The sequence below is a fragment of the Equus przewalskii genome, chromosome 22, assembly GCF_037783145.1.
Source record: "Equus przewalskii isolate Varuska chromosome 22, EquPr2, whole genome shotgun sequence".
NCBI classification, from domain to species: Eukaryota; Metazoa; Chordata; class Mammalia; order Perissodactyla; family Equidae; genus Equus; species Equus przewalskii.
The window spans coordinates 36,358,837-36,386,221 of NC_091852.1; the positions used below are offsets into that span (position 1 = coordinate 36,358,837).

At 37.7% G+C, this 27,385-nt stretch overlaps 1 protein-coding gene across 6 annotated transcripts in view; it reads left to right on the forward strand.

The window, feature by feature from the left end:
- The window catches only part of ADAMTSL1 (ADAMTS like 1), an 858,582-nt gene that overhangs the window by 611,194 nt on the left and 220,003 nt on the right, over positions 1 to 27,385 (forward strand). For all 6 annotated transcript variants that reach the window (XM_070589758.1, XM_070589759.1, XM_070589760.1 and 3 more), the window contains 4 exons: positions 11,527 to 11,601; positions 14,967 to 15,124; positions 23,429 to 23,540; positions 27,201 to 27,339. In XM_070589758.1, the coding sequence (XP_070445859.1) occupies positions 11,527 to 11,601; positions 14,967 to 15,124; positions 23,429 to 23,540; positions 27,201 to 27,339 (484 nt within the window). The remainder of the gene's footprint in view (positions 1 to 11,526; positions 11,602 to 14,966; positions 15,125 to 23,428; positions 23,541 to 27,200; positions 27,340 to 27,385) is intronic.

The window sequence follows — 27,385 nt, forward strand, 5'->3', positions numbered from 1 at the left end:
TGGTTCTCAAGGACATGTGTTTCTAGAATAATTTGACCTTGCTTGGCATATTGTGTCCAGATTTTGCCATTATCCGGAAAGCTTCAATAGATCCTTGACTGAGTATCTCTTTGCACATGTCTCCCTTGGCTTGGGAGATGAAAATGAATATCCTTACTGAATGTGGTTTTGTTCTCTTTGCTTGTTGACTAGCTGGAGGGTTTGTGGCTTTAAATGGACTTGTAGGTCAAGAAGAAAAGCAGTGTGCACTGGAGAGCTATTCCAAGAAGTCGAGGAAAAGCAGCTTGCCAAAAGAACTAGGCTCTAGGGAAGAAGAAGGGGCAGGAAGAAAGACTCAGGACTTTTAAACACATGAAACATTGGAGGTGCCAGCTGAGGGAAGTCTCCACATTCTAACATCCCTGCAGGCAGTGAAAAATGTGATTCTGAAAAAAAAAAAAAAAAAAGACTCTGGCAGAGAGAATGAAGGATGAGGTAAGTTAGACATTGATATAGTACATTCAGGCGAGATTTTTCCTTTGGTCATGTGCTGGTAGCTTCTTCTGTAAGATGAAAAATTAAAGAACTTAGAAGATGAAAACCAGAGAAGGATGGAGGCATAATTCTTTTGTAAATCTCTGAAATCACGGTGGGATATTTGAAAAAAAATGTTACATTTAAAAGGTCACTTTTGTAAAACTCTTTAAGGAACATTAGAAGAGTTAAAATCTTTTGAATATTTTTGTCACATAATTGAATCAGTGCTCATTATCTACAAATCTAGGAATTTCTGTTAGGCATAGAAAGAGACAGCCTGTATTTGTGCAGGAACTACTGTATAGCGACTTCAGAGGGCATGCTTTTCATGGTGGGCATCCTTCCTTTATTCCCTCTCATCTTGCCCACTTTCCTGTCCTCATAGAGGAGCCTGAATATTCTGCTCAGATATATATTCCTCTTACCCTCCTGTTTAGGGATAATAAGGGACCTTCAGGGCCTGAACCGCTGGAACAAAGGTAGAAAAGCTCTGAAGGAAGAAACTGAAGCAAATGGAAAACCATAAGTCATCTCTAGGTCTGCAAATAGATACCTCAATGAAAAGGCTCGATTCAAGACCCACCATGGGTAAATTACATGACACACAACCTAATGATTATCCACGATGACAAAATGCAATTGACTCGTTTACCTTAGTGCTGATGATGCCTTGTGACAAAATGATTTATGCCAATAAAGCCCAGCATATGCATGCACGTCACCACAATCTATAGCAGATGCTGAGCAAACTGGCTCGTTTACGTTTTCTCCACCCCAGAAGAACCTTCCACCCTATATTTACAGGCTATGAGGTGACCCACAGGCAGGGAAGATTAGGCTCCTCTGCAGGGCCTGGTGTCCTGGCCAGGTGAGCAGCTTTCCACCCGTGAAGGCCTGGAGGAGTTCCGCCAGGTCTCTCCCCTGTGCTCTGCCAAAGGCGCTGTAAGCCAGCCACATGCTCTTTTCGAACTCCTAGCACTTGGATTCCCCACATTGAATTCATTTTCTTCTGAACGTATATCCAAGTTTTTTTCCTCATGTTATCAAGCCTCAGGGGAACAAAGAAAAAAACAGAAGAATGGAGAAAGACCATGGTGGAAAGTGCCAGAAGAAAAAAGAGAAGTAGGGGGAACTTATCCAATGGCTGCCATTTGCTGGCGCATAAGAAAGAAACCATCTTTGTATTAAAAGATGCTATAATTGCCTAATACAAAAACACCCAAGAGATATAGAGCTGGATCAAGACACATTTTCCCCTTTTTTAACAGAAAAGGCTGTCAACTGACAGCATTCAGTCTTCCCATTTTTCCTGGTCACTTTTTCTCAACTTCCTCAGGCGAACAAAAAAAAGAATCAAATTTAGCTGACATTAACTTACTCTTGATTCTTGAAATTAAAGGCTCGTTTTCTTGAAAATTTTATTGGCTTGTACATAGTATATATTTTCCAAGTGTACTCAGAATAACTTAGACCTGGAGCCAGCCTATGAGCTTTCAATTTGATGTCTCCAGATTTGCAAACTTCTCATATGGATCTGTGTGTTTGAAATCACCTGGGTATCCTAAAACTCTCTCTCTACTTTCCTTGAATGGCGAGGGCTGGATAAACTAATTTATATCAAGATAAAATGAAGCTCCTAATGCGTGGCTTTGCTTCTCAGACTGTGGCTTATGCTGATTTATAATGGCTATGGGTAAACGTATTCCTGGACCATCATTCCAGTTCAAAGACTTTTAAGTAAAGGACGTTTGTAATAAAACACAGGTCTATATATTATAAAGTGAAAAATGTATGTGAATTTTTTAAAGAAAGCACAAAACTTTAAAGAAATTTCCACCTTGCACCTGACTTCAGGCTATAATACAAGCCACTTATTCATTTATTCATTCAGTAACAATTCATTCATTCATTCACTCATTCATCTAATAATAAATATTTCTTGGGTACCTGCTATGTGCTGAGGAACTGTTGTAGATGCTGGAAACCCAGAAAAGAGCAAAACAAGGACCCATTTTTCCCATAGGGCTTACAGACTAGCGTGACAGACAGACAGATAAAGGGACAAAACAAATAACTAAATAAAATGTGTATGTATCATATGGCGATAAGAGTCATGGAAAGAAGTAAAGTGAGGAAGGAGAGGAACTGGAGATAGGGATGGGCTGCCAGCCAAGGGAGTTGGAGGGCAGTTGAAATTTTAAATAGGTTAGTAAGGAAAAATTCACTGATAAGATGGCATCTGAGCAAAGATCTGCCTTCACTTGACATTGTTAGTATTTTTTATTTTAGGCATTCTAATGGGTATGCAGTAGTATCCTTTCGTTGTTTTAATTTGAAATTTCCTAATGACTAATGATGTTGAATGTCTTTTCGTGTTGTATTAGTTTCCAGTTGCTGCTGTAACAAGTTACCACAAACAGTGGCTTAAAGCAGCACACTTATTTTACAGTTCTAGAGGATCAGAAGTCTGAAATGGGTCTTGCTAGGCTAAAATCAAGGTGTTAGCAGGGCTGTGTTCCTTCTGGAAGCTCTAGAGGAGAAAGCATTTTCTTTGATTTTGACTTTCCAGCTTCTGGAGGCTATCTACATTCCTTGGCATCTTCAAAGCCAGCAGCACAGCATCTTCCAATCTCTCTATGACTCCTGACTTTATCCTCTGCCTCGTTCTTCCAATTTAAAGAAGCTTGTGATTACATTGGGCCCTAATCTCTTTATTTTAGGGTCAACTGATTAGCAATCTTAATTTCATCAGCAACCTTAATTCCCCCTTTCTATGTAACATAACATATTCATTGGTTCTAGAGATTAAGACATGGACATCTCTTGCAGGAGGAACAGAATTATTCTACATGTCACACACATGTTCTTATTTCCTTTGGTGGAGTGTTAGTCCAAGTCTTTTGCCCATTTTTAAAATGAGTTGTTTGGTTTCCTACTGTTAAATTATGAGAATTCTATGTATTCTGAGTAGAAATACTTTGTCAGATATGTGGTTTAAAAATATTTTCTCTCAGTAGTAGCTTTTTTTTTCAAGATCACTTAGCATAATCTATCAAAAAAGGACGGTTTTAATTTTGATGATGACTAGTTTATCATTTTTTTCATAGATGGTGCATTTAATGTCATATATAAGAACTGTTTGCCTAGCCCCAGGCCACAAAGTTTTCTCCTGTGTTCTCCTCTAAAAATGTTATAGTTTTACATCTTGCCTTTAGATCTATGACCTACTTTCAGTTAATTTTTTTATGGTATGAGGTTTATGTCTAGGTTGATTTTTTTACATATTAATGTCCAATTCTTCCAGCACCATTTGTTGAAAAGATAATCTTTTCTCTCTTGAATTGCCTTTAAAACTTTGTCAAAAGTCCACTGGACATTTCTGTTTGAATCTATGTCTGGACTCTATGCTAATCAATGTATCTATCTCTTCACCAATACCACATTGTCTTAGTTACCATAGCTTTAAAGTCTTAAAATCAGGTAGTTTGAGTCCTCCAATTTTGTCCTTCTTTTCAAATTCATTTTGACTATTTTATTCTATTTCTTTTGCTTTTCCATATACATTTTACAACCTTCTTGTCCATATCTACAAAAAATCTTGCTGGTATTTTGATTAGAATTATGTTAATTCTACAGGTTGATTTGACAGGAGTCGACATCTTTAATATGTTAAGTTATTAAAATATGAGCACTTCATGTCTATCCATTTATATAGGTCTTTGATTTTTTTAATCGGCTTTTATTTGTTTTCAGCATATATATCCTGTATATTTTGGTTAGATTTAGACTTCTTTCATTTCTTTTCAGCTACTGTAAATGGCATTTTATTTTTTATTTCAATTTCCGATTGTATGTTGTTAGTTTATTTGTGTGTGTTAGCCATATATTTTGTTAATTTGCCAAAGTCATTTATTAGTTCTTAGAGGTTTTGGATTTTCTACATAAACAATCATGTTATTTACAAATAAGCATGATTTGACTTCTTCCTTCTCAATTTGTAAACCATTATTTACTTTTATTGCCTTAATGCTCTGGCAAGGATGTCCAATATAATGCTAAATAGAAGTGGCAATAGTAGATATCCTTACCTTATTCTGAATATTAAGGGGGAAAACATTCAGTTTTTCACCATTGAGTATGATGTTAGCTGTAGGTTTTCTGAAGATGCTTTTTGTCACTTTGAGGGAGTTATCTTCTATTCCTAATTTGCTGAGAGTTATTATCGTGGATGAATGTTGAATTTTGTCAAATGCTTTTTCTGCCTCAATTGATAGGATCATGTGTGTTTTCTCCTTAGATTTTTATTGTGATGGGTCAAACTAATTGATTTTCAAAGAAAGAACCAGCCTTGCATTCCTGGAATAAACTCTCCTTGGTTACGGTGTATTATTACTTATATATTTTACTGACTTTTATTTTCCAGTATTTTGTTTGAGGGTTTTTTACATTGATGTCCACGAGAGACAGTTGTGTATTAGTATCCTTTTCTTATACCATCTTTGTTTTTGGTATCGGTGTAATGTTGGCCTCATATGATGAGTTGGGAAGTGATCCCTCCTCTTCTGTTTTCTGAAAGAGATTGTATAGAATTGATGTTATTTCTTCTTTAAATGCGTGATAGCATTCACTAGTGAAATTCTCCGGGCCTGGAGATTTCTTCTTTGTACTTAACTTTTTGAACATATAGAATACAGTTATAGTAACTATTTTAATGTCTATTCTGTGTTTTGATTGATTGATTTCTCTTTTTCACTTTGGGCTGTATTTTTCAGTTTCTTTGCATGCCTAGAAATTTTTGACCTGATTCTAGACATTGCAAATTTTATCTTGTTTATTACTTATCTTGTTATCTGCTAGATATTTTTGTATTCCTGTAAATATTCTTGAGTTTTGTTCTAGAAGCAGTTAAGTTACTTGGAATCAGTTTGATCCTTAAAATGTGGTAGGTGGGATCAAAGCGACACCTGGGCTAGTGCTAATTGTGCCCTGCTATTGAGGCAGGACTTCTCTGTGTTTGATGTTTCATGAGTTATGAAGATTTCCAGCCTGGCTGGTGGGATAAGATAGTATTCCCAGCCCTATATGCATGCTACATACTCATTCCTACAATTCTTTTGTGTGGTTCTTTCCCCAGGCTCAGGTAGTTTGTTCACATGCACATACTAATTATATGACTACACTGCTGGCTACCTGAAGGGCGTGCTCTTAAATCTCCAGAGTTGTCTCTCTGTGAATCTTTCTCCTCTCTGGTAATCTGTCCTTCAAACTCTGGCCACCTTGATCTCCTTGGAGTCTTAGCTTTGTCTCTTTGATTGAGGCAATCCACCAGGCTCTACCTGAGTTCCCACTTCCTGAGCAGCAACCTGGAAACTCTTTCAAGGCAGTAAGCTGGGGCAATATTAAGGCTCACCTACTTTGTTTCCTGACTCTCAAGGATTGCTTCCCTTCTTTGCCTGTTATGCTGTGTCTTGAAAGCCATAGTTTCATATCTTTTTTCTGCCCCTTTGGCTGTTTCAGGCAGAAGATTAAGTCTGGCCCTGTTACTCCATCTTGGCAGGAAGCGGATGTCTTGATGCTGGGCTCTTAATTCATGTTTGCAAGTATGTAGAAGTAGCCAGCTTTTGACTCCCACTTTGAGGATGTTGTTAGGGACTTCTGATTCTTCTTCTCCCTACAACTCCCACAACAATTTGATCCCCAGAGGTTGAGTGTGTTCCACTATTCTCTTGGAATTTCCTTCCAAGCTGCTCACATTCATTTTGCAAGTTTGATACTGGCTGTTTTGATGTTAGCACCTGTGCAGGCAAAGATAACTATGGCAGGATTAGTGCCTCGGTGAGAAAGCATATGAGGGACCAGCATTCTGATTTCATATGTGTTAAAATGTGAAATATGGTAGAATGAATGAAACATGATATTTCTAGTGGCAATAAGACTCTAGTGGCAATAGGACTTTCTAACTGTTTAGATATAAAGATGAAATCAAGGACAGCGCTAAAGTTTTTGGTCTAGGCAACTGTAAGAAGGAAATGCAGTGGAGGAGAAACATCTTGTTTGGTCCTCCAGTGTGTATCCTCCACTGTGCAATTACTGATAAACTTGGGGGGGGGGTGGATTTGGAGGGCTTAAATACTCAGTTTCATGTTATTTTATTGGATATATTTTAAGAGTAACAATGTTGGCATGAGGATAAAAAATATATCATTAAAATCTCCTCAAGATTGGCAGACTATTTTCATAAGTAGCCAATTATGTTAACAATGGATCTTTCATTAAAAATAATAAAAATAAGATTAAGTATCAGCCCTATAGGCATGGAAGGAATTGGCTTTAAAAACACGAACTTATCAACAGAAGTAAAAATAAGACAAACTCAGATATCAAAATAGGAAATCCTATCTTTTCAAAACTTATCATTATCACCTTTCTCTGATCACAGCACTGAATCACACAAAAATATCCACATATGACAAGCTTAAAAATGAATTTAGAATGTTCTAAAGAAAGATGTGTAGTATACATATAGCTATAGATTTTTTCAGGAAATCTTTTAGGTGCAATCCTTGAGATCAATTTTTTGAGAAAGGACATTTGCAACCCATATGTGTGAAATGACAGAACTTATGATTCCCGTGAAGCTTGTCCATTTAACCGAGAAAGAGGTTATCTGATCTTTGAAGCAAGTCTTTTAGAATTGTTGATTAAAAACCTAGAAATGTGTTCTGAAGGTTGGCATCATCGTTCTGTCAACCAAGCCAGAATAGATTAGGGAAGATGACCTCCATCATAGAGCGGTGTGCCTTTGTGGGAAAGGGCTCCTGGAGGAACGTGCAGCACCCTGGGAGAGAATGGAGGCATCTGTCTCACCAGCCATACCAACTGAATTGAGCCCTGAGGAGGCAGGTGATGAAACCAGACTGTTCACACATTCTCAGATGTCTTAAACCCCTCTCTGTGAGCAATACTGTAGTAAATGCCAAGTGGAAGACTCCCCTAACCCACCTCTAATCATTGAGCATTTACCATCAAATGAGGCAATTATTTTTTTTTCGGGTTTATTTTTTATTTTTTTTTATTGAGTTAATGATAGGTTACAATTTTGTGAAATTTCAGTTGTACATTAATGTTTGTCAGTCGTGTTGTAGGTGCACCACTTCACCCTTTGTGCCCACCCCCCCACCCCACCTTTTCCCTGGTATCCACTAAACTGTTCTCACTCCATAATTTTAAATTCCTCATATGAGTGGAGTCATACACAGATTATCCTTCTCTCGCTGGCTTATTTCACTTAACATAATTCCCTCAAGGTCCATCCATGTTATTGCAAATGGAATGATTTTGTTCTGTTTTACAGCTGAGTAGTATTCCATTGTATATATGTACCAAATCTTCTTTATCCATTCGTCTGTGGATGGGCACTTAGGTTGCTTCCATGTCTTGGCTATTGTAAATAATGCTGCAATGAACATTGGGGTGCATAGGACTTTTGGGATTGCTGACTTCAAGCTCTTTGGATAAATACCCAGTAGTGGGATGGCTGGATCGTATGGTAGTTCTATTTTTAATTTTTTGAGGAAGCTCCATACAGTTTTCCATGGTGGCTGCACCAGTTTGCATTCCCACCAGCAGTGTATGAGGGTTCCTTTTTCTCTGCAACCTCTCCAACATTTGTTGCTATTAGTTTTAGATATTTTTGTCATTCTAACGGGTGTAAGGTGATATCTTAGTGTAGTTTTGATTTGCATTTCCCTGATGATCAGCAATGATGAGCATCTTTTCATGTGCCTATTGGCCATCAGTATATCTTCTTTGGAGAAATGTCTGTTCATGTCTCCAGCCCATTTTTTGATTGGGTTGTTTGATGTTTTGTTGTTGAGTTGTGAGAGTTCTTTATATATTATGGATATTAAGCCTTTGTCAGATATATGACTTGCAAATATTTTTTCCCAGTTAGTGGGTTGTTTTTTTGTTTCAATCTTGTTTTCATTTGCCTTGAAGAAGCTCGTTAGCCTGATGTAGTCCCATTTGTTTATTCTTTCTGTTGTTCAAATGAGACAATTATTAATCCCTATATGACTCAAAGACTAACTTTTTATTAACACGTAGAAAATGAAATTAATTTTTTTCCTATCTTACTTTTTGTCAAATTAAGAGCACCATTTCTTAAAGAATATTCTGACATGTATCTTCTAGTGTTAACAGATGATACATAATAAAAAGTATCCCTAGGTAAACATTTTGGGGATCCATTGGGTTAAATTGAGTGAAATGGATTTCTTTGGTTCAGGGCTTCTAAAAAACTAACTAATGTGCTTTGGGAGTTTCCACGAGCAGGGTATAGTATGTGATATTTCCCCACATATTTTATCTTAGGTCCCCTTTTCAGGGGCCATCTTATGGGGCTGTTGCTTTGCTCGTTTTCTGTCAATGAATCCCTAGTACCTAGCATGGAGCCTGTTACTGGGGAGACACTCCAAAAATATTTGCGGAATAAAGTAATGAATTCACTGGATTGCCTGATGACCCACCTGCCGGTTGTCTGTTAGACCTTTACAGAACCATAGAAGATAGGCCATGACTCTGCCTGGCTCTTGTGCTGTGTGCTGCCGACTGTTCAAGTTTGCACCAGCCTTACTTGCTCCATATTTCTCTTTGACTAGGTAAGTGCGGAAGGGCATCAGGAGACCTTCCATTCTTGCCTGGTTTACTCTTTCCATCCTACCCTCTGCCCCCAACAACCTCCTAGGTGCCTCCCCATCTCCCTCGGGCAGCACACAAAGGTTACCACGTCAGCCAAAAGCCAGGGTTAATGCCCCAGTGTGTGAAATGTGAGTCACTTCTCAACAGGACAAGAAGGAGGCCGCCTGAACAGTGTGTGGGTCTGAAAACTGCCGCTGAGCATTGCAGGGCCAAACAGAAACCTTCTCTTTTACTTGCACTTTGCTTGACCTGTGGATAAACAAAGACTTTCTATTTCTAGAAATCCCATTGTTTTAACTGCTTTGAGTTTCTTTTGTAAACTTAAAAATCCATGTCTTTATGCAAGGCATTTAGAGCTCTGTGGGCCCTGTCTGAACGTTTTTGTCCCTTTTCTGTGTTCGCCTTATGTGTTTTGTTCCCATATGCCACAAACTCTTTGTTATCTGAAAGTCAGCCTTTTCTTTAACAATGTATGACATTAAAAACAGCTAGAAGGTTGTAGTGTGAGTAGAATATCCAATATTGTAGAGAACTTGATAAATGTAACCTCTTCAGGGAAGGAATTGAGAGCATATGAGTCTTCTGCCTCATTCAGCTGGTTATGTGTTAGGAGACTTGCAACATTTAAAAACATCGTAAAAATAAACAGTCTTTCAGTTCCTGTCCTTAAGGAGATTTGGAATAGAAGGAGGAAAATAATACTTACAAAATGCTTACTGTGTTCTGGGCTATACATCTATATATCAATACTGGTATTTCTATTCACATCTATATCTGTTTGTAACAGTGTTACGAGGTAAGTATTCTTTTCCCTCTTTTCCAGAGAAAAAGACTAGGCGTCAGAGAAGTTAGGGATCTTCTGAGATTCATTTATTGAAATTAAATTCTTCCAAAGACAAGATGATAATGTTAAGGTTCAGAGAAATTGGCTACCTTTTGTTATTCCTTTGTTTAAACTAAATGCTTCCAGTGATAATGTATAACATTGGAAAGATATATGTGAAACAGAGAATCCCACAGAGCTTCTGAATATGCTGGTGAGTTTAAAAATACCCACCTTTTGGGGCTGGACCTGTGGCATAGTATTTGAGTTTGGCACATTCCACTTCAGCGCCTGGGTTCACGGATTTGGATCCCAGGTGCAGACCTACAGCACTCATCAGCCATGCTGTGGCGGCAACCAACATACAAAATGGAGGAAGACTGGCATGGATGTTAGCTCAGGGCTAATCTCCCTCAAGCAAAAAGGAGGAAGATTGGCAATAGATGTTAGCTCAGGGTAAATCTTCCTCAGGAAAAAAAAAAAAAAACCAACTTTCCCTTGTCTTCTGGAATGCCCTTCCGTTCTTTGACCTTGAGCTACTTGTTATACTTCTCAGAGGTTTCGTTTCTGCATCATAAGATGGGGATGGTAGCATTCTCTTTGCCTATATTACAAGTTTTGAGTGAAGGAATAAATAGAATAATTTAGGTGAAAGAGAAACTCTTCAGTGCCGTGTAAATAAGGTATTGTTGTTACAAATGGAGTTCTAAATAAGAATGCCTGTGATGTGTTTGGGGTGTATGTAATAGACCTCTCATTTTTTTTTTTTTAAATGTAAGTTTTGGGACTGCTTCCAGTTTCGGCTCAATTTTAAAGTAGGGTGAAGAGTAATCCATTTTTAAATGATCTCTGATTCAGTCAATTTTTTTCTTTTACTTTTCAAAACAGAGAGGGCATGTGTGGGGAAATGCTAGTAACAATTAATGGGGCACTCACTATATACAGAATTAGATGTAGAGAGTATGAAGGATATTGCAGAAACAGAAGACATGATTTCTGCCCTAGACGGGTTTAAAGAACACAAATATATTTTCTCCTATTCTTATCTGTCCTACTTATCCAAGATAGTTACTTTGCTAAAGAGAAATCCAAATTTTGATATATTAAAGTCATCCTTTGAACGTTAGAATTTATTTTCTTTTTGTAATTCAATGCCATTGTGCTAATCTAGAGAAATTTGGTGACATAAGATCAGGTTTTAAAATCAGAAATGAAAACTTACAAATCCATTTTTTCAAAGTATCAAAACTCATATATTTTTTTTAAAAGACCAGATCCCGCTTGAATTAGCTAGTGACCAGATTTTTAACATATTTTCTTTTGAGGGAAGTGGACATTTTGATTCCCAAATACTTGTGTTTACATTTCAAACACTTAAAAAATATTATCATTTTGCTGGGTATGTAAGTCAGTGACTTTAATACTAGACAATCATTGATTTTGTATCAAATTATGTGCTTTTAAGACTTTGCTTTGTTTCTCTCTAGTGGATGACACTGTGGTTGCTATTCCCTATGGAAGTAGACATGTTCGCCTTGTCTTAAAAGGACCTGATCACTTGTGTAAGTAAACCCAGTTGTTTTCCTTTGAGTATTGGGAATTTTAGTCATTACTATTTATGTTTTGTTCCCAGAAGAGATTAAAGTACAGAAGTACAAATCTTTCTACTCTATCATAAGATGATATTTTGAGTCCTTCTGTTTATCTTTTGGTTGTCTGATGAGATAGCAGGAACCTCTGTGGTAATTATCTCTAACCACAGTCATCCTGAAAAATACAAAATAGATGCTCCCAATAGGTTGTTCGTGAGCTAAGCACATGTTTATGCTTTAGTGAATATTATTTCCCGCTCTCTCTCTTCTTCCTTTCCAATCAATCTTAATTTTTTCCTTGCCTCGCCTCTCCTTTTGTTCTTCTTCTTCCTTCCAACCTTCCCTCCCTCTCCTTCTTTCTCCTTTTCTTCTTGCTCTCATGTTCCATTACTTCACTAACTCAGAGGAACATTGAAACACCAAACGACCTTAACCTTGTAGCATTTAAAGAAAACCATTATGGTGTAATTAAATATCTCATGTATTAGAGACAATACAAGGCCCTAATATCTTGAAGATAGCTATTGGGATTCAAGATTGAAGAGTAATCGTAGCCCCAAACATCAAATGGTAGCATGGCCCCACCAGAGTTTATACAAGAATTGATCTTCAGTCATGTCAAGCCAGCAGTACACAGCAACATCTTTTTTTTCCTATTACTGTTTAGTGCTGTTTAGATGTAGACCTGTAAAGTACAAGCAGAAAATTATAGGCTACAAACCAGAGAGGGAGTAAGAGAGGATGTGCTAGTATTTTCTGCAAAATTCAGTTTCACTGAAAGACTTCATTTCCAATGAAGGTACTGGAGGTACTATTAAATCCCATATTATTAAAATATCAAGTTGGTCCCTTGAGCATTTCTGATCTCCTCCACTCTGATTGTTCCTGGTTCCTACAAAGCCATCTATCATCTTCTGCTCTTTCTCCCCTCCCACACACATGCCTAAGAAACTAATTTAGGTAGCAAGCATTATCTTTTGGCAATTGGATTATGAATGAAATCATTCCAGAAAGATAAACAAGAGGAAGACAAATTGGAGCCTGGAAAAGTTCAGATAGCCTACTGTAGTCTTTCTAAAAATAAAAATAAATACATTTCATGGGATAGGTGGGATTTGAAGGGTCATGTGAAATAAAGGAATAAGTAAGGTACAATTCAGGCAAAGCCGAAAGATGTTGATAAGTCACCTTATATGGATCCAAGTTCTTTTCTAACCCTGAACAACCCCCAAAAATATACATTTCACATGTCAAAGGATGATATATGTGTGTACACTATTACCATTCAAATCATTTGTTTTTCCCTTGGGAATTGGACGGGGGTATACGCTCGTGTAACAACCCCCCTCAAAAACAGTATTTTTCTGAGCAGTGACAGGATAATATAAAACATCCAGGCCAAGACCATCACCAAGTGGGAGACTGACTCCTGATTGCAGAAGAAAGAATACAAAGCAATAGATGTAGGAGTAAAATTCATTTTTATTAATGTACTATCCTCCCAGATTTCCTAATTTTGTGATCACTAAGACACTAAAGAATTGGCCTTGTTTGGTTTAATTACTCCAAGGATTTAATAGGTAAAGCTGCATATGATATTCATAAATGATGACAAGCAAAATGGAATCTGCTTTTTTTCTCCAACAGACATACTGTTGATAGCATACATGTAGCTAAGGAAGTTTTTGTTTTGTTTTTGTATTTGGAATATAATTCAGCAAAATGAAGGTGTAAGTAAATGACACCCTGTTTCTCTTTCAGCTCTCTTGCCCTTCACTCCTAGAAGCTGGTCCTAGATGGGACCAACCTTAAATATTTAGGGCCAAACCAGATTAAGAATAGGCAGTCTGGTCAGCCCCAGCTCTTCTTTAATCAGAAGTACCTTGAGAAGGACATCTGGAAGGCCTGGTGATAAAATTGAATCAGATGTTCAGATCAAGCTTAGATCTCCATTTTTCCAAAGCTAAGTTAATTTATGTCCTAGAGATATTTCCATAAATTAGTGCAAATACATGTAAGACAGCTGGAGGAACGACGGCTACAGGAAGGAGATACGGGACTGTTGCTTTCCTCTGATGACAACCATATTGTTGCCCCATTCCTTCCACGAGGTCCTCTCTGCACTGGGGCAGGGGAGGGAAGACTGACCTACTCACAAAGAAGGGCTCCACAGACTTCATCAGAAGGACATGGCGTGTAATTGGACACCAACATTTTCCACCTGTTGGTATTCCTTGTAGTGGAGAACTTGAAATAGACAACATCTAGAATAATTTAGTACAAATACTTTAGATTCTTTAGTACCTCCAGAGACCTTAAAATTGTCCTTAACCCCAGAACCTCAATCTGTAAAAGATGTACAAGAGGAGTCATTCTGATTGAATGTGGGATAGGAAACACGGAGCCTGACCCAGGCACTCCATCTTTCTGCTGAAACACCATTGCCAAAACCAAGGGTTCATATACAAGTTTTGGAAACTGTTAAACTTAGTCTGTCTGTCTTTCATGCACTGAGCAATTATTCTAAATCACCTCTCAATCACTTGAGAAATTAATCATCTCTGAAACACACATCATAATTATCATCATCCCTAGCATGCTGTGATTTCCTACAACAAAAGATGTTTCATAGGCTTTGTCATTGGCCAAATTCAGATTGGAATGCTCCAGGAATCAAGAAGTTCTTTCTGTCTTAAGCTCTTGTGAAATATCATAAATGTGCATAATATTAAGTTAAGTACCAAAAAGGAATTTAAAAAGAGAGAGAACTAAAAAAGGTAGTTAGTTAGTTCCCTGTCCTTAAGTCACTATAGTTTCTTCATTTTGGGCAATAAGACATATGCAGTAAGTACCAGAAAGTGTAAATAAATACAAGGTAACACAGAAGTATAAAGCCACACAGGTACTGAGGGAATTCAGAGATGCACCCTGGATCTGATAGAGGAAAAAGAAACCTGTAGACTATTCTAGATTGAGGGCCATAAAGAATGAAATTAATAAGATATGTATGGGAATGGTTTAGTCAAAGGAATAGTATTGTGATAAAGTGGGGTGCCCAAATGAGGTCATCTAGGGAGTTAAAGATTTTTTGAGAGGGAGCCTTGAATGCTTGGTAATGCATTTTAAAATGATTTCGTTTGCAGCTTAAACTCCTATAGGATCCATAGGTGCCAATTTATTGTGTTTAAATCACAATTTCAATTTTGTCAGCCATATGAAGAATGATACTTCTCCCTGACGCAACTCTAGACTCGGTTGCATAGAATGTGCCTGCATGTGGTCTGTGGAAGCCCTGGGAACATCTTTCTCTCCTCTTCATGTGTTTGATTATGTAGATCTGGAAACCAAAACCCTCCAGGGAGCTAAAGGTGAAAACAGTCTGAGCTCTACAGGCACCTTTCTTGTGGACAATTCTAGTGTGGACTTCCAGAAATTTCCAGACAAAGAGATACTGAGAATGGCTGGACCACTCACAGCAGATTTCATTGTCAAGGTGAGCCCATTTAGGTACCTTGTTTTCCGGCAACATCCAAACTGATGTTCCTTATAATCGCCCAAAGAAAGAGAGGCTTTAGGTTTTGCCTAGGGAAAGTCTATTATCCAGGAAGTATATAAGTCAAGAGTTTTGAGCTACATGCTGGACTTTACAGGAATTTATGATATTTCTAAGGTTCTAGGAAAATCCTATGTGTGTATGTGTGTATATAATATAATAAAAAGACTCAAAAAGCCAACATATCATTAGTTGTGTGATATAAACTGTGTTTTTTTTTAAACAAGTTAGGATACAATCATTGACTTATTTAAAGTGTCCTCAGTCAAAGAGAAAGACAAACTAATGAGCCATAGACTTGGTCATGCTTCCAGCTGTAAGTTCTGCTTTCTCGTGTACTGGCAACAAGACTAAGTTGTTTCCTTCTATCAGAGCTTCCCTACTCTTCAAGGTAATATAAAACACATTGCTGGAAGCAACATACGCATTCTGTAGGAAAAATGTACACACTAGAAGAACGTTTGGGAATCACAATAAAATAAAACATATTTTCTCCTTCAGTAGGTCAGAAGGACCTGAAGGATTTCAGCTGTAAAGCTGTAAAACTTGTAATGTGTCCAGGACTCCATAAATTTTTCATCATGGGACCTGGAGCCAGAGGACATTTGATTTAAGCTAAGGCTTGATGACCCCATGGCAGCTGGAAGTAAAAACGCATATAGGAAAATGTGATAGGCAGTGAGGTTGGATGGTAGAAGTGTTCCAGAGTGCTGTCCTCTGTCTCCCTCTGCATGGCAGCTCTTTTTAATCCAGTCCAGGTGCCAGCCATGTGAATGTGAACAAGAAGCTACAAACCATCAGAGAGAGCTCATGATAGAAATGATGCTGTACATAGTTAAGTAATTTCAGTTAAATAAGTAAATACAGTAAAAAGTTAAAAGATGTCTTTATTTTTTGAAGCCCTTCGAGTACTGTTGAATAAAGCATTTATATTAATTTCCCTAGTGGCCTTGCAAGAGTTAATACACATACCAAAAGTATAGAATTGGATTTAAGTAATATTATTCACATTTGAGCAGTTCACAGCGTTGTCAAATGCATTTCATATATACAGCTGCCTTCTGCACATCACCACGTGGACGTCCCGTAGGCACAGTGAGCTCTTCGTGTCCAAAACTGAACTTGTCTCACCCTAGAAATCTATCTTCCTGATTTCTTATCTTGTGGAATAATGCACTGTTTACCCAGCCAAGTCAGAAAGCTTGGATTCAAACCAATTTCCCCTTCTCCTATACGCCCCTAAATCCAGGTGTTAAACTTTGTCAGTTCTACCTTCATACCATCTCTCAAGACTATTCTTTCCTCTCCATCCTTGCTGCCACTGTCTTGGTTTAGGCCTCCGTATTTCTCTCTTGAACTAATACCAGGGACTCTGAATGAGTTTTCCAGCCTCTGATCTGTTGACTGTGTTATCTTCAGAGTGAGTTTTCTAAAACCATAACTTTCCTCTTCATAATCCTGGATTGCCCTTCACCTCCACTATTGCTTTGGGATTTAAATGCAAATCCATAGTACAGCATCTATTACTTTTCATAATCTGGATTCTGTCTACCCTTCCAACCTCACCTTTGACTTTTCCCATTCTGTTTGAACCAATTGAATGGCTCACATGTCCCTCAACATCTTGTACTGTCAGAACCCATTATCTTTGTCAAATGCTGCGCCCTCTGTCTGCAATGCTCTTACCTTTTTTTCTTCCATTCTCTTCACTAACTCATACTTGTTCTTTAGGATTTCCTCCTTCCAGAAGCATCCTGTGATTCACCCCTAGATTCCTGCTTACATTACATCTCCCTACTGTGTGGTCCTTGAGGGCAGGGACTGAATCATATTTGTCTTCATCTCTCGGTCAGAAGAACCCAATAAGCACTGACAGGTGCTGGATAAATAAAAGACTCCTGCCACACATGGCAGTTGCTGAAGTAGGTCAGATGCTGACATCTTCATTTTACCTGCAAGGAAACTGAGCCTTGAGTGATGTGTCCAAGCTTATGCTGATGATAAACCAGACCGAAAATCACATCTTTTTGCTTCTAGCCCAAAACTCTTTTCAGAATTCTGTGTTGCTTCTAAAAGCATATTGTTTTCTTCTATATGTAAATATAAATATTTAAGAAAAATGAATTTAAAGAAGTTTTTGATACTTTCCTTGATGCCTCACACCTATAAATATCTTTATTCAGAAACAAGCTAAGCTATCATTTTAGTGATTTTTGCATTTATATCCTGTTTGGTGACCTAGCTTAAGGTTGCAAATGAGAGGAAATTAAGGTTTCATTAGAAAATATCGAATTCAAATAAATGTAAAGTTATTCTAAAATATATACTTTTTAAAATCAGTTTACTCAAAATTGAAAATGAGCCAGATAATTTAAGACACAGGGGAAAAAAAGAAGAAAATTACCGTTTTTCCAGTGACTCACAATGAAGCAACTTTTTCTTCCCTAATTTTCCCAGGAAATAGCTGAGAATGAAAGTTTACCATTTGATTACTTATTGTCTTTCATGATTGAGGTGCTTAGTTAGGTATTATACATACAATTTATAATTCAGTTCACAGTATCATTCAAAGTGTAGTCTCTTTTGCATTACATATTAATTTAAGCAATGACTTCCTTTTTGAATGAGATATACTGGATTCAGAATGGTCATTTGTCAACATCTCCATGGAGTTTTATTGCCAAAATAACCATTTTTGTTTATTTAAAAGGAAAAGACATTTTTTACACGAGAGGAAGATTTTCTCACAGAGAGAATTGTTATATATTGCTATTGGTTCCAGAATAATGTTTTGGAATCTTTCCTTCTGGCCACCTTAAAAATTGGACTAAATTCTCATCTTACTTCCTAGGGGAGCATTTCTTCCAAAAATCTAAACTTGATCCATCGACTGTGCAAACATTTTTGGCAATACTAGCGTAGAGTGGTAGAAAGAATAGCGCTCTAGAGTTTGGTAAATTCTCCTGCTTACTGAGTGTGTGACCTTGAGTATATCACCTTACCTCGTTGAGCCTGTTTACTCACTTGTAAAGTGGGAATACAACACCCACCCCCATGGAGTCTTCGTGAGGAATTGAATGAGATAGTGTGTATAAAAGCGGATAGAACCAAATTACTTCCTTTCCGTCTTTTCGAAATGCTTTAATTTCCAGTCAAACCTATCATAATACTGTGTCTACACAGAGGCAGAAAGCTGCTTCTCTGAACATGGTCAGAGGCTGATCAACTTACAGGTGGTAGATCCTGGAGCAATTTGGCAGGCGTAGCTATTAAGACAAATGGATATGAGAGCAGACTGGCTGTGACATCTGTCATCACATTAATTGTTAGGGACCATTGGCTATTGGCTGGATGGCTGGCTCACTTCGTATCCCCTTCTTCCCCTATCATGCCATGTGTGTTTTTCTGAAGCTGCAGACCCAATGAAAGATAATGACCTTCCCAGATAGAAGAGGGTCTTTTTCAGTCATAGTCCATCTTTCATTAGAACTTCCAACTTAGCTTTACCTGTGAAAGCAGCTAAGGTATATTTATACATGTTCAGCTTGTACCCATTTTAAGAAGAAAATCATATTAGATAGAAAAGTGATAGATGGGTTCTTAAGCCACCAAAGCTGCAGAAATACACAGCAGAACAGTAAACAATAAGCACACTTAGAGCTAGGAATGCAGACTCACAAGTCATGCACTAATAACTAGAAAGCAGTTATTTCCTACAGAGGACCACTTACTAAATGCATTACATTTTCGTAGTTGGGGAATTTGGTTGGGAAGATTGGCATCATCCCAATTGTTGCCAAACCAGCTTGTTTGAGTTCTCTAGGGAATAGAAAGCTCGTAGTTTCCATTTGCATCAAAGTATTAAGCAGAGAGGACACTTTCATATTTCTTTCTGGACAGCCTTGAGCATGACCCTGTTCGTAATTCAGCACCCAAAAAATGTTTTTGTTATGAGGGGAAACAATAGGAGGAACCCCTGGAGAGAAATCACATGTGCAAAGTTTTGGGAGTTTCACTTCGTCAAGTAAGTTTATAGAACTTCCATGTACATCCTTCTTTTAGGAGATGCTTGATGCCTGGGGTAGATTGACTTTTAAATACGCTATCTGCCCTCTCCTAGCATACAATGTCATTTGAGAGCTAAAACACTAGATAGGAAATTTTGAAATAGTGATGTATATAATTCAGTACTAAAACAAAATGGACAGATGGTAAACACTATAGATCCTCATTTCAGGCTAATGTGATTAAGAAAGACTTTGTGAGACGTGGGCAGCCTGTGAATCTTGGATGTGATTGAAATAATCAATACTCACAAATAATAGTTTGAAATTCCAAAAGTAGTTGAAAGGACCATGATCAGTGTATAATTCATTTGTTTGTTCATTCATGCATACATTTATTCAGCAATTTTTGGACACCTACTACGTGCCAAACATTGTAGATGATGCTGAAGAAAAAGTGATGAGCAGGATAAATGGTACCAGCCTTCATGGAGTTTACAGAATATGGAGGAGAGAGGCAATAAAATAACAATTACATTAATATTAAGTGTTTGTAAGCACTTAAGTGCTATAAGGAAGATATTGTTGCATATTTTTGAAAGCCCAACATAAGCATTTTAAAGTATTTTTACAGTTTCTTGAGGATTCACTATCACCATCAACCTCCAGAACAGCCCCAAATGAATCTAGTAGACTGAGGCATTTCATAAACAGATTCATCTGTTTTCCATTTTATCCTCTCACTAGCGGGCATACTCACTTATTTCTACCATTTCCAAGTGCTCCCAAGTCGTCACATCCTTGGCTGCCCTGAGAGCACTGTGACCAAGTCAAATAGCGTTGTGGGTCCCAGCTCAGAGGCTCACAGTAGTGGGTCTGCCCACGGCTCCTGTTTGTCCACCTTTTCTCAGGCCAGAGCAGCAACTCACTGCAGCCAAGGCAGACGAGGGGAGCCCTGCCTGCCAACCCCACTAGCAGCCCATCCGGGGCAAAAGTTTCTACATCAGTTAGAGAAAGGAACCTAGTGGAGGAACATCCCAAAGCTCACAAATTGCCCTTTCCCCAACTGAGAAGAAAAGTGTATGGCATTTCATAGTGCTTCATCTGGGAGAGCCTTTGTGTATTTGATGATGTCTTTTGTGTGTTTGTAATTTCTCCTCGATTCCCTTGATTTTACATGGACTTAGAGCTCATCCATTCCACACACACATTTGTGCTGCCCTGCAGCTCTATTATGACAGAGTGATCAATTGCTAGGGAAAGTGACCAGGTTTTGTCTTCCCCTTTACTTTCAGTGTGACAAGTCATTATATTGAATTAGAAACACTGAACCATTATAATTATAGGAAGAAAAGCTTGGTTCAGAACATTCTTTTTCCTTATTAACTTAAGGAGGTCAAAATTACACATGCCAGATGTGTTTAGCTCCCTAAAACAAAATTCTAATGTGTCAAACTGAAGCCTTCAACATACTCTTGAGGACTAGAACCTAATACTGGAGGATTTAGGGTTTATGAAGCTCCAGGACTAACGATAATAAGGGTCCTAGCGGCCCAGAATTAATAAGGCCAGCAAAAGGGAACATGGTGGCTCATCTCTGTAAGCAATAATTAAGCTCTCAAGGTTAGACAACAGGGTAGCCTCTTGTTTTTATTTTAAACATTTTTTTCTACTTTAAAATGAAAAGTTAAGAAGATACTGAGAAGATAGATTCAAGGATACGGCTAAAGATAAATGCGTATGTCTTCATATCACTGCTGAGAGATTGCTTGGTACCATGAGAAGAACGGCAGCTTTACAGCCAGGCAGACCTGAATTCAAATCCCAGCTCTGCTATTCCCTGGCTGTGTAGCCTTGAGGAAGTCACTTAACCTCTCTGAGCCTCATTTTTCTCACTGTAATGTCAATGAGGATGATAACACAGAGTAGTTTTAAGATTAGATTTAATATAAACAAAATGTACCCTACACAGCATAGGAATGTAATAAGTGCTGGTGGTTGCAGTTGCTGTTGCTGCTGTTAGTAAAAGAAGAAGGAGACTATAGAGAAGGGAGAAGCAGGAATGTCATCCGTGTGGAAGGGACCATACAAGAGTATATGGCCAGCAACTGGGATACGTCATGGTTGGGTTTATCTATTTGAAATAACAATGTCCCTGTTCGATCCTACTCTCTTTTCAAACCTAGGCGGAGTCTCAGCATTTATGCTCATTACGCATCATTTTCATTGAACTCATTAAGAGCAAGACTCTTTTTAAGCTGCTTGTTTTCTTTCCTTCGACATGTTGTTTACTAACTCTCCACCTTGACACCAAAACTTGTCACTCATTCCTTCTTCTCAGGGCATGCGGTGCTTTTATTGGTAACTTCCAGGGAGCTGAAAAAAGGACCTGCTCCATCTTTTTGCCTCTTGAATCAAACTAAAAGATAGACCCAGATGCTGTAGATATTCTAGAGCAAGTTTCCTTCAAGGATTTTGGTGTTATATCCTCCTCATTTTGATGTTTTCCCCACTTTCCTAGGACTCAGTTTAATTTCTAGCATCCCAGAAGGAACTCCCGTAAAACAATCCATCTCTCTGGATCTAAACAAATTTTCTGGTCTTTTCATTTTTTCACAGAGCTTGTGTTCAGATGAGAGCCCTCGTCTAATAGCTTTTCAGCATGATAACCACACATCCCAAGAGATCTGTAGGCTTTTGTGAGCCTAAAAAAAAGAGCTTTCCAAAGAATGTGATTAATACTACATCCCTAAGCAAGCAATTAGGTATCCTGTCCCTGACACATAGGACTGAAAAATATGAATCTGTAGGCCATGCTCCCTTTTGTGAAAGATGCTGCATTGCCTCAGCTGTTTTTGCCTTAAGGTAGGGAATTGTATCACGGTTCATTCTAGTTAGGAAAGACCTGGATGCTCCGTAGGTCAGAATCCCAGCATAACATGAGATATTCTGTAGCTTTTCTTTCCAGCTCTTTCCAGCTCTTTTTCTGGTCTTTTCCAGCTCTTTCAGACTTTCTGAGAAACATTGCCATATTCTCATCAAAACTCCAAAAACTGATCTAGGATTTAGCACCCACTCCCTCTTTATTCCCTGCTCCTGTTTTCCCCTGCATCCTAAATGTTTAATCCAGTTGTTAACCTCAGCAGCAGAAAGATAAGGCTATCTTTTTAAAAATCTGAAGGCTAAATCAATCAATTTATCCTAGATAAAGAGCAGTTGGGACAGTGATAAGACTTGAAAACCTTATTAAAGACTTAGATCATGTGATTCAGTGGACTCTGCTGCTTCTCTAATGGCTGTAATGGAGTTAGAGTAAGAGATGGTCCTCTCAGTTGTCCATGGAACTTCCTTTAGTGTAATAAATAGTCCAAGCCTTGCCTACCCATCTCAAGGTTGTATGATGTATTATTCTGTCTTCATGAAACCGAGGCATTGCTCCTGTTGGGTACTTTCTCCTTCTCTTCCAATTTGAGTATGTTTCCTCAACCTGATACTTTTAAGAACCATTATAAAATTATTGACTCAAGTCACCCCTTTAAAAAAAAAATGGAGTTGTAATTTCCATAAGCACATGTTTTATTTGAAGTAATTACTTTTAAAATCTAAGTTGGTGTTTTCCAAAAGCTTGGTTCTTGGACCATCAGCATTTGAATTGCCTGGATCTCTGGGCATGGGCCCAGGAATCTGCATTTTAGCAATCTTCCAGTTGGTGACTCTGTGCATTAAAATATATGAATCACTAAATTGCCAGGAAACTCCTTGTAGGTTTCTAAGTGGGAAGAGCTACTTAATTCTTTATCTCCTTTTTTTTTTCTTTAACCAAAGACAGGGTCTTTCATGTTTTGCAGCATATAGCATTTATAATTTTCATAGAACAAATTGTCTCTGAACCTACATTTAAAAATCCACATAATTTTACCTGTTATACCAGAAAGGTTGAAAATAAAAGAGAAAAAGAGAAAACGTGGCTAGGGATAAGATCCTACTGGCTTCACAAGTATCCCTCGTTCTGTAGCAGAACAGAACTGGGAAGGTGATGATGGTGATGGTATATGCAGGGACGTTTGCCGGTTAAATGGTAAGACAGGCGATATTGCCAATGCCACTTCTCTCCCAAGGCAGTCCCTCGCATAGCCTGAGACCATCAGTACAACCATATGTCCTTGTCCAAAGTTGCAAGGGACTTAGAGAGCACTGCCCTGTCAGACTAGTTTCTCTACTTTGCTGTTGTCTCCTACAGATCCGCAACTCAGGGCCAGCGGACAGTACAGTCCAGTTCATCTTCTATCAGCCTATCATCCACCGATGGAGGGAGACGGATTTCTTTCCTTGTTCAGCAACCTGTGGAGGAGGTAATGGTGTTCACTTAGCTGAGGAACCATTGGCTTCTGTGAAGGAAGACTTGGCTATTATAAGAGTAGAAACACTTCAGCATGGGAGAAAATTAGTGATGTGGTGGGTCAGATCTTTTCTTCTGGATGGGGCCAAATCCTAAAGCCATCCTGCACGGCAGATGCCTCAGTCTAGGTGCCCCATGAACATTTTCTGTCTGTGGAGTCCCATTAGAGGAAACAGTCTTTACTCTCTTCCTTGATTCCAGGGAAGGCCAGGACAAGAAATATCATAGGTTGGCAACAGCTTGGTCCTGAAGTGATTCTGTTCACTTGAGAATAAACCACTCATCTGGTGGAAGTGAACTTATTTATTCAGGAATCAACTGAAGAATATTTGTATGGCCTACTACATGGCATGATGTGTCCAAAAAGAATGAGAGATTGATCTAATTAATGAAAATAGTTTATCACCAGAAAAAATATTACTGCTTTGTAGGCTTAGGAGCAGTCAGTTTTCAGCTTTACCTCATCATCCATGCATTAAAGGGAATGCCACTTGCCTTATTTATTTATTAAAATCTGTATCTCCTTGAAAGTCACCACATGAATTCTTCTCTCTGCTCCGTCACGTATATAACATGGACAGCACTTTGCATTACTGGAAAAGGTGTTTTTCCCCCATTTTCTGCTCTTCATAATTATGGTGGTTACATAGTAATTCCTTTGAATTATTTAATAATAATTTATTTAGAATTTCCCTATAGAAGATCATTTAGTTCACTTAAACTTTTCTATTATAATGTAATGAATAACTTAATACTTAAGTATTTTTTCTCCTTTCAAATTATTTCCTTGGAAAAATTCTCAAGAATGAGTTTCAGAATTTTTGTGGCTATTGGCATATAGCACCAAAATTCTTTCCAGAAGGGTAATAAGCAATGTATGAATATTTTAGTTCCATTGCCAACTGAGCCAGTGGATTGCCATTTTTTAAAATTTTGCTAATTTAATTGGCATAGAATTGTATGTATATTCCTTTAAAAACTAGCACATCAAATAAATTCTAGCTCCAGCTTCATGGAAAATCCTGTTAATTGGTTGGTTTTAAGTAGTTAATCCAGATAGGTATCACTAGATTATTTTTTTATTGAAGTATATTTGACAGACATTATTGTGTTAGTTTCAGATGTAGTGATTTGACATTTATTTATATTACAAAATACATTAACCATCTGTCATCACTAGATTATTTTGACAGGAGAAAAGAAGGATGGTACCTCAAAATGAAGACAAACGATTATCCATTAATTTTTGTAAGGCAATAAGAACATATGATATAATTCATCTTCAGCTGTTATCTCTGTCTACATAATGTGAACAAACCACTAACAATGAGGTTCTATAACGCAATGTTAGATTTTAGCTTAACAGCAGTTAGTCAAAAATACCATCACATGCTTTTACTTGGTTGTTAAATAACTATTAATTCAACATTTAAGCATTTCAATAAAATAGTGTTTCCATTTTCTCTATCTGTCCAAAATAGAAAATTGCTTTGTTTAAAAATAAACTGCCCATTTCTTTGATGTTTCTTGAGAGTATGTTATTTGGATACATCTATTAATGACTAACACAGGAAATAGTTTCAAAGCAAGAAATCAGAGGAAATGATTTTTTTCTTCTTTTCTTTTTAAATGAAAACCATGCTTTGTGGAGGTTGCAATTCAATAATATGCCCACTACGCCAATTTCACATAGAGCTGATGTTGGAGTGTAACTTCAGTAAACTTGACAATGGCTTGCCATATAATAAGGCAATTACTGTTAGATTCATATATATCCAACCCCTTTGGGCCTTATTTTCCTCACATCTAAGTGAAGAAGTAGAACCATCAGTGGTTTTCATATGTTTGAGCTATCAAACCCTTTCTTCAAAGGAACCCTTACTAAGAAGCCCAGATAAAAGGAATACCACTCCGAGTAAGGATGTGAGGGATGTGGAAACCAGGCTTCCTCCCATTTCATGGACCACAGCTTGAAAGTTACTGAAGAAATGATCTCTCAGTTCCCTTTTACCTCTCTGGTTCCAAATTCACCTGGTTGACCATTTTGCTAAGTGTAAAGAATTGCTACTCCAAATACTTTGTGAAACTTTAGAAAACAGGATTATCTGGCCATTTGGGTCATTTATTTAATTTTTGACCTGAATTTTCATTTCACACACTCTAGATTAGCTTGAAAGGAACGTTTGTAAGCTGACAAATTATGATTTTTAAAAATCATCATCTCAGATTTATAATTTACTTATTACTTGTGCCCACATTTTGCTACATGGTAAATTCTGTCCTTAAGTAGAAATTATTTTATGGAAAATTACAAATGATTATCTTGCCATAAAATTATCTGCTTTCGAGTATAATGTAATTGAAATATAAAAGTATATTTACTTACATAAAATATCATTTTGCTCTTTGATTTTCTTATAAAACAAAAAATATGGAACATGTGTTCCTACCCGTTACTTTCCATGCTTTTCATCTTTACAGTAAAATTGTTAAAAGGTCTCTTTTTAGGTCTTTAATGAGCAATTAATTTTTGTGGGTGGTCTGAGAACATAGCCTCAAGCCAGGAAATCTGGTTTATAAGCCTCCTTCTGATTTCCTAAAGTCTTTTGCAAGTCTTTTAAATAGTCTAAATCTGACATTCTAACACATATTTAGCAATAAGAATATTCAACCACCTGCCAGAGAGAATATATTTTGAATTCAGTTTGGGTTAGAATGCTACAAAAAGCCTAATTTAAAAAAATTCTCTATGTACATTTATTTTTCACCCCAAGAATCTAAGTCCTTATCACCCACCCTGCCCCAGAAATCCACAGGACAAGGAAGAAACAGGCAGAAAATATAAAACACATTTTAAGTGTTACTCAGCAACATTATTTTTTTTAAGAGGATTCTCTAAACAGTGGAAATTTGTGCAGGGGAACTAAGAAATATTGGCTAGAGACAAAGAGAATGACAAAGGATTCTGGGTGAAGCAAAAAATGGATAGGAGAAGGTATTTTTTTAATTCTGAAGGGAAACTTGGGATTCATGATGGCTACTGTTGGGGTCTTAATCAACCATTTATTCAACCTAACCCATTCAGGTTGAATTTAGGCAAAAATAATGTTACCAGGCAGCTGGTAGGACCTGATCCTGTGCTGTCTCCCATCGTCCCCCATTGACCAAAGGGAGTGGTATCAAGGTTTAATTAATTAATTTATTTATTTGAGAGTTTATTCTCCCTGGTGCTCCAGGTACAAGGGAGGCAATTTTGCATCCTTGCATGAAATGGTTGGTGAATAAATACTGATGATCTTTTTTGGATACAGAATTCTCTGTTGGACTTTTAGATTATACAAAACAAATTAGTATGAAGAGTTCTTATGACGGAATCTTATAATCTAGCTGTGCCTTTATGTAGTTCAAGCCTTATGGTATAATTTAATTCCTAAAATTTGAGTATTTGAGGCCTACAAAAATTAATGAGCCTTCTATTTATCTGTCTTTTGTCCGGGAAACGACTTGAGCCTAGGGGCACAATTTCCGTTAGTGTGAGGTGGCCAAAAAGCATAAGTAAACCTGTTGCACTGACATGTGCATTTAAACTTGCCTGCATGGTTTGATACTGCAGGTTACCAGCTGACATCGGCTGAGTGTTATGATCTTCGGAGCAACCGCGTGGTTGCTGACCAATACTGCCACTATTACCCAGAGAACATCAAACCCAAACCCAAACTTCAGGAGTGCAACTTGGATCCTTGTCCAGCCAGGTCAGTCAAATTTACTAGTTTATTTATCATAAACATAAATCGAGTT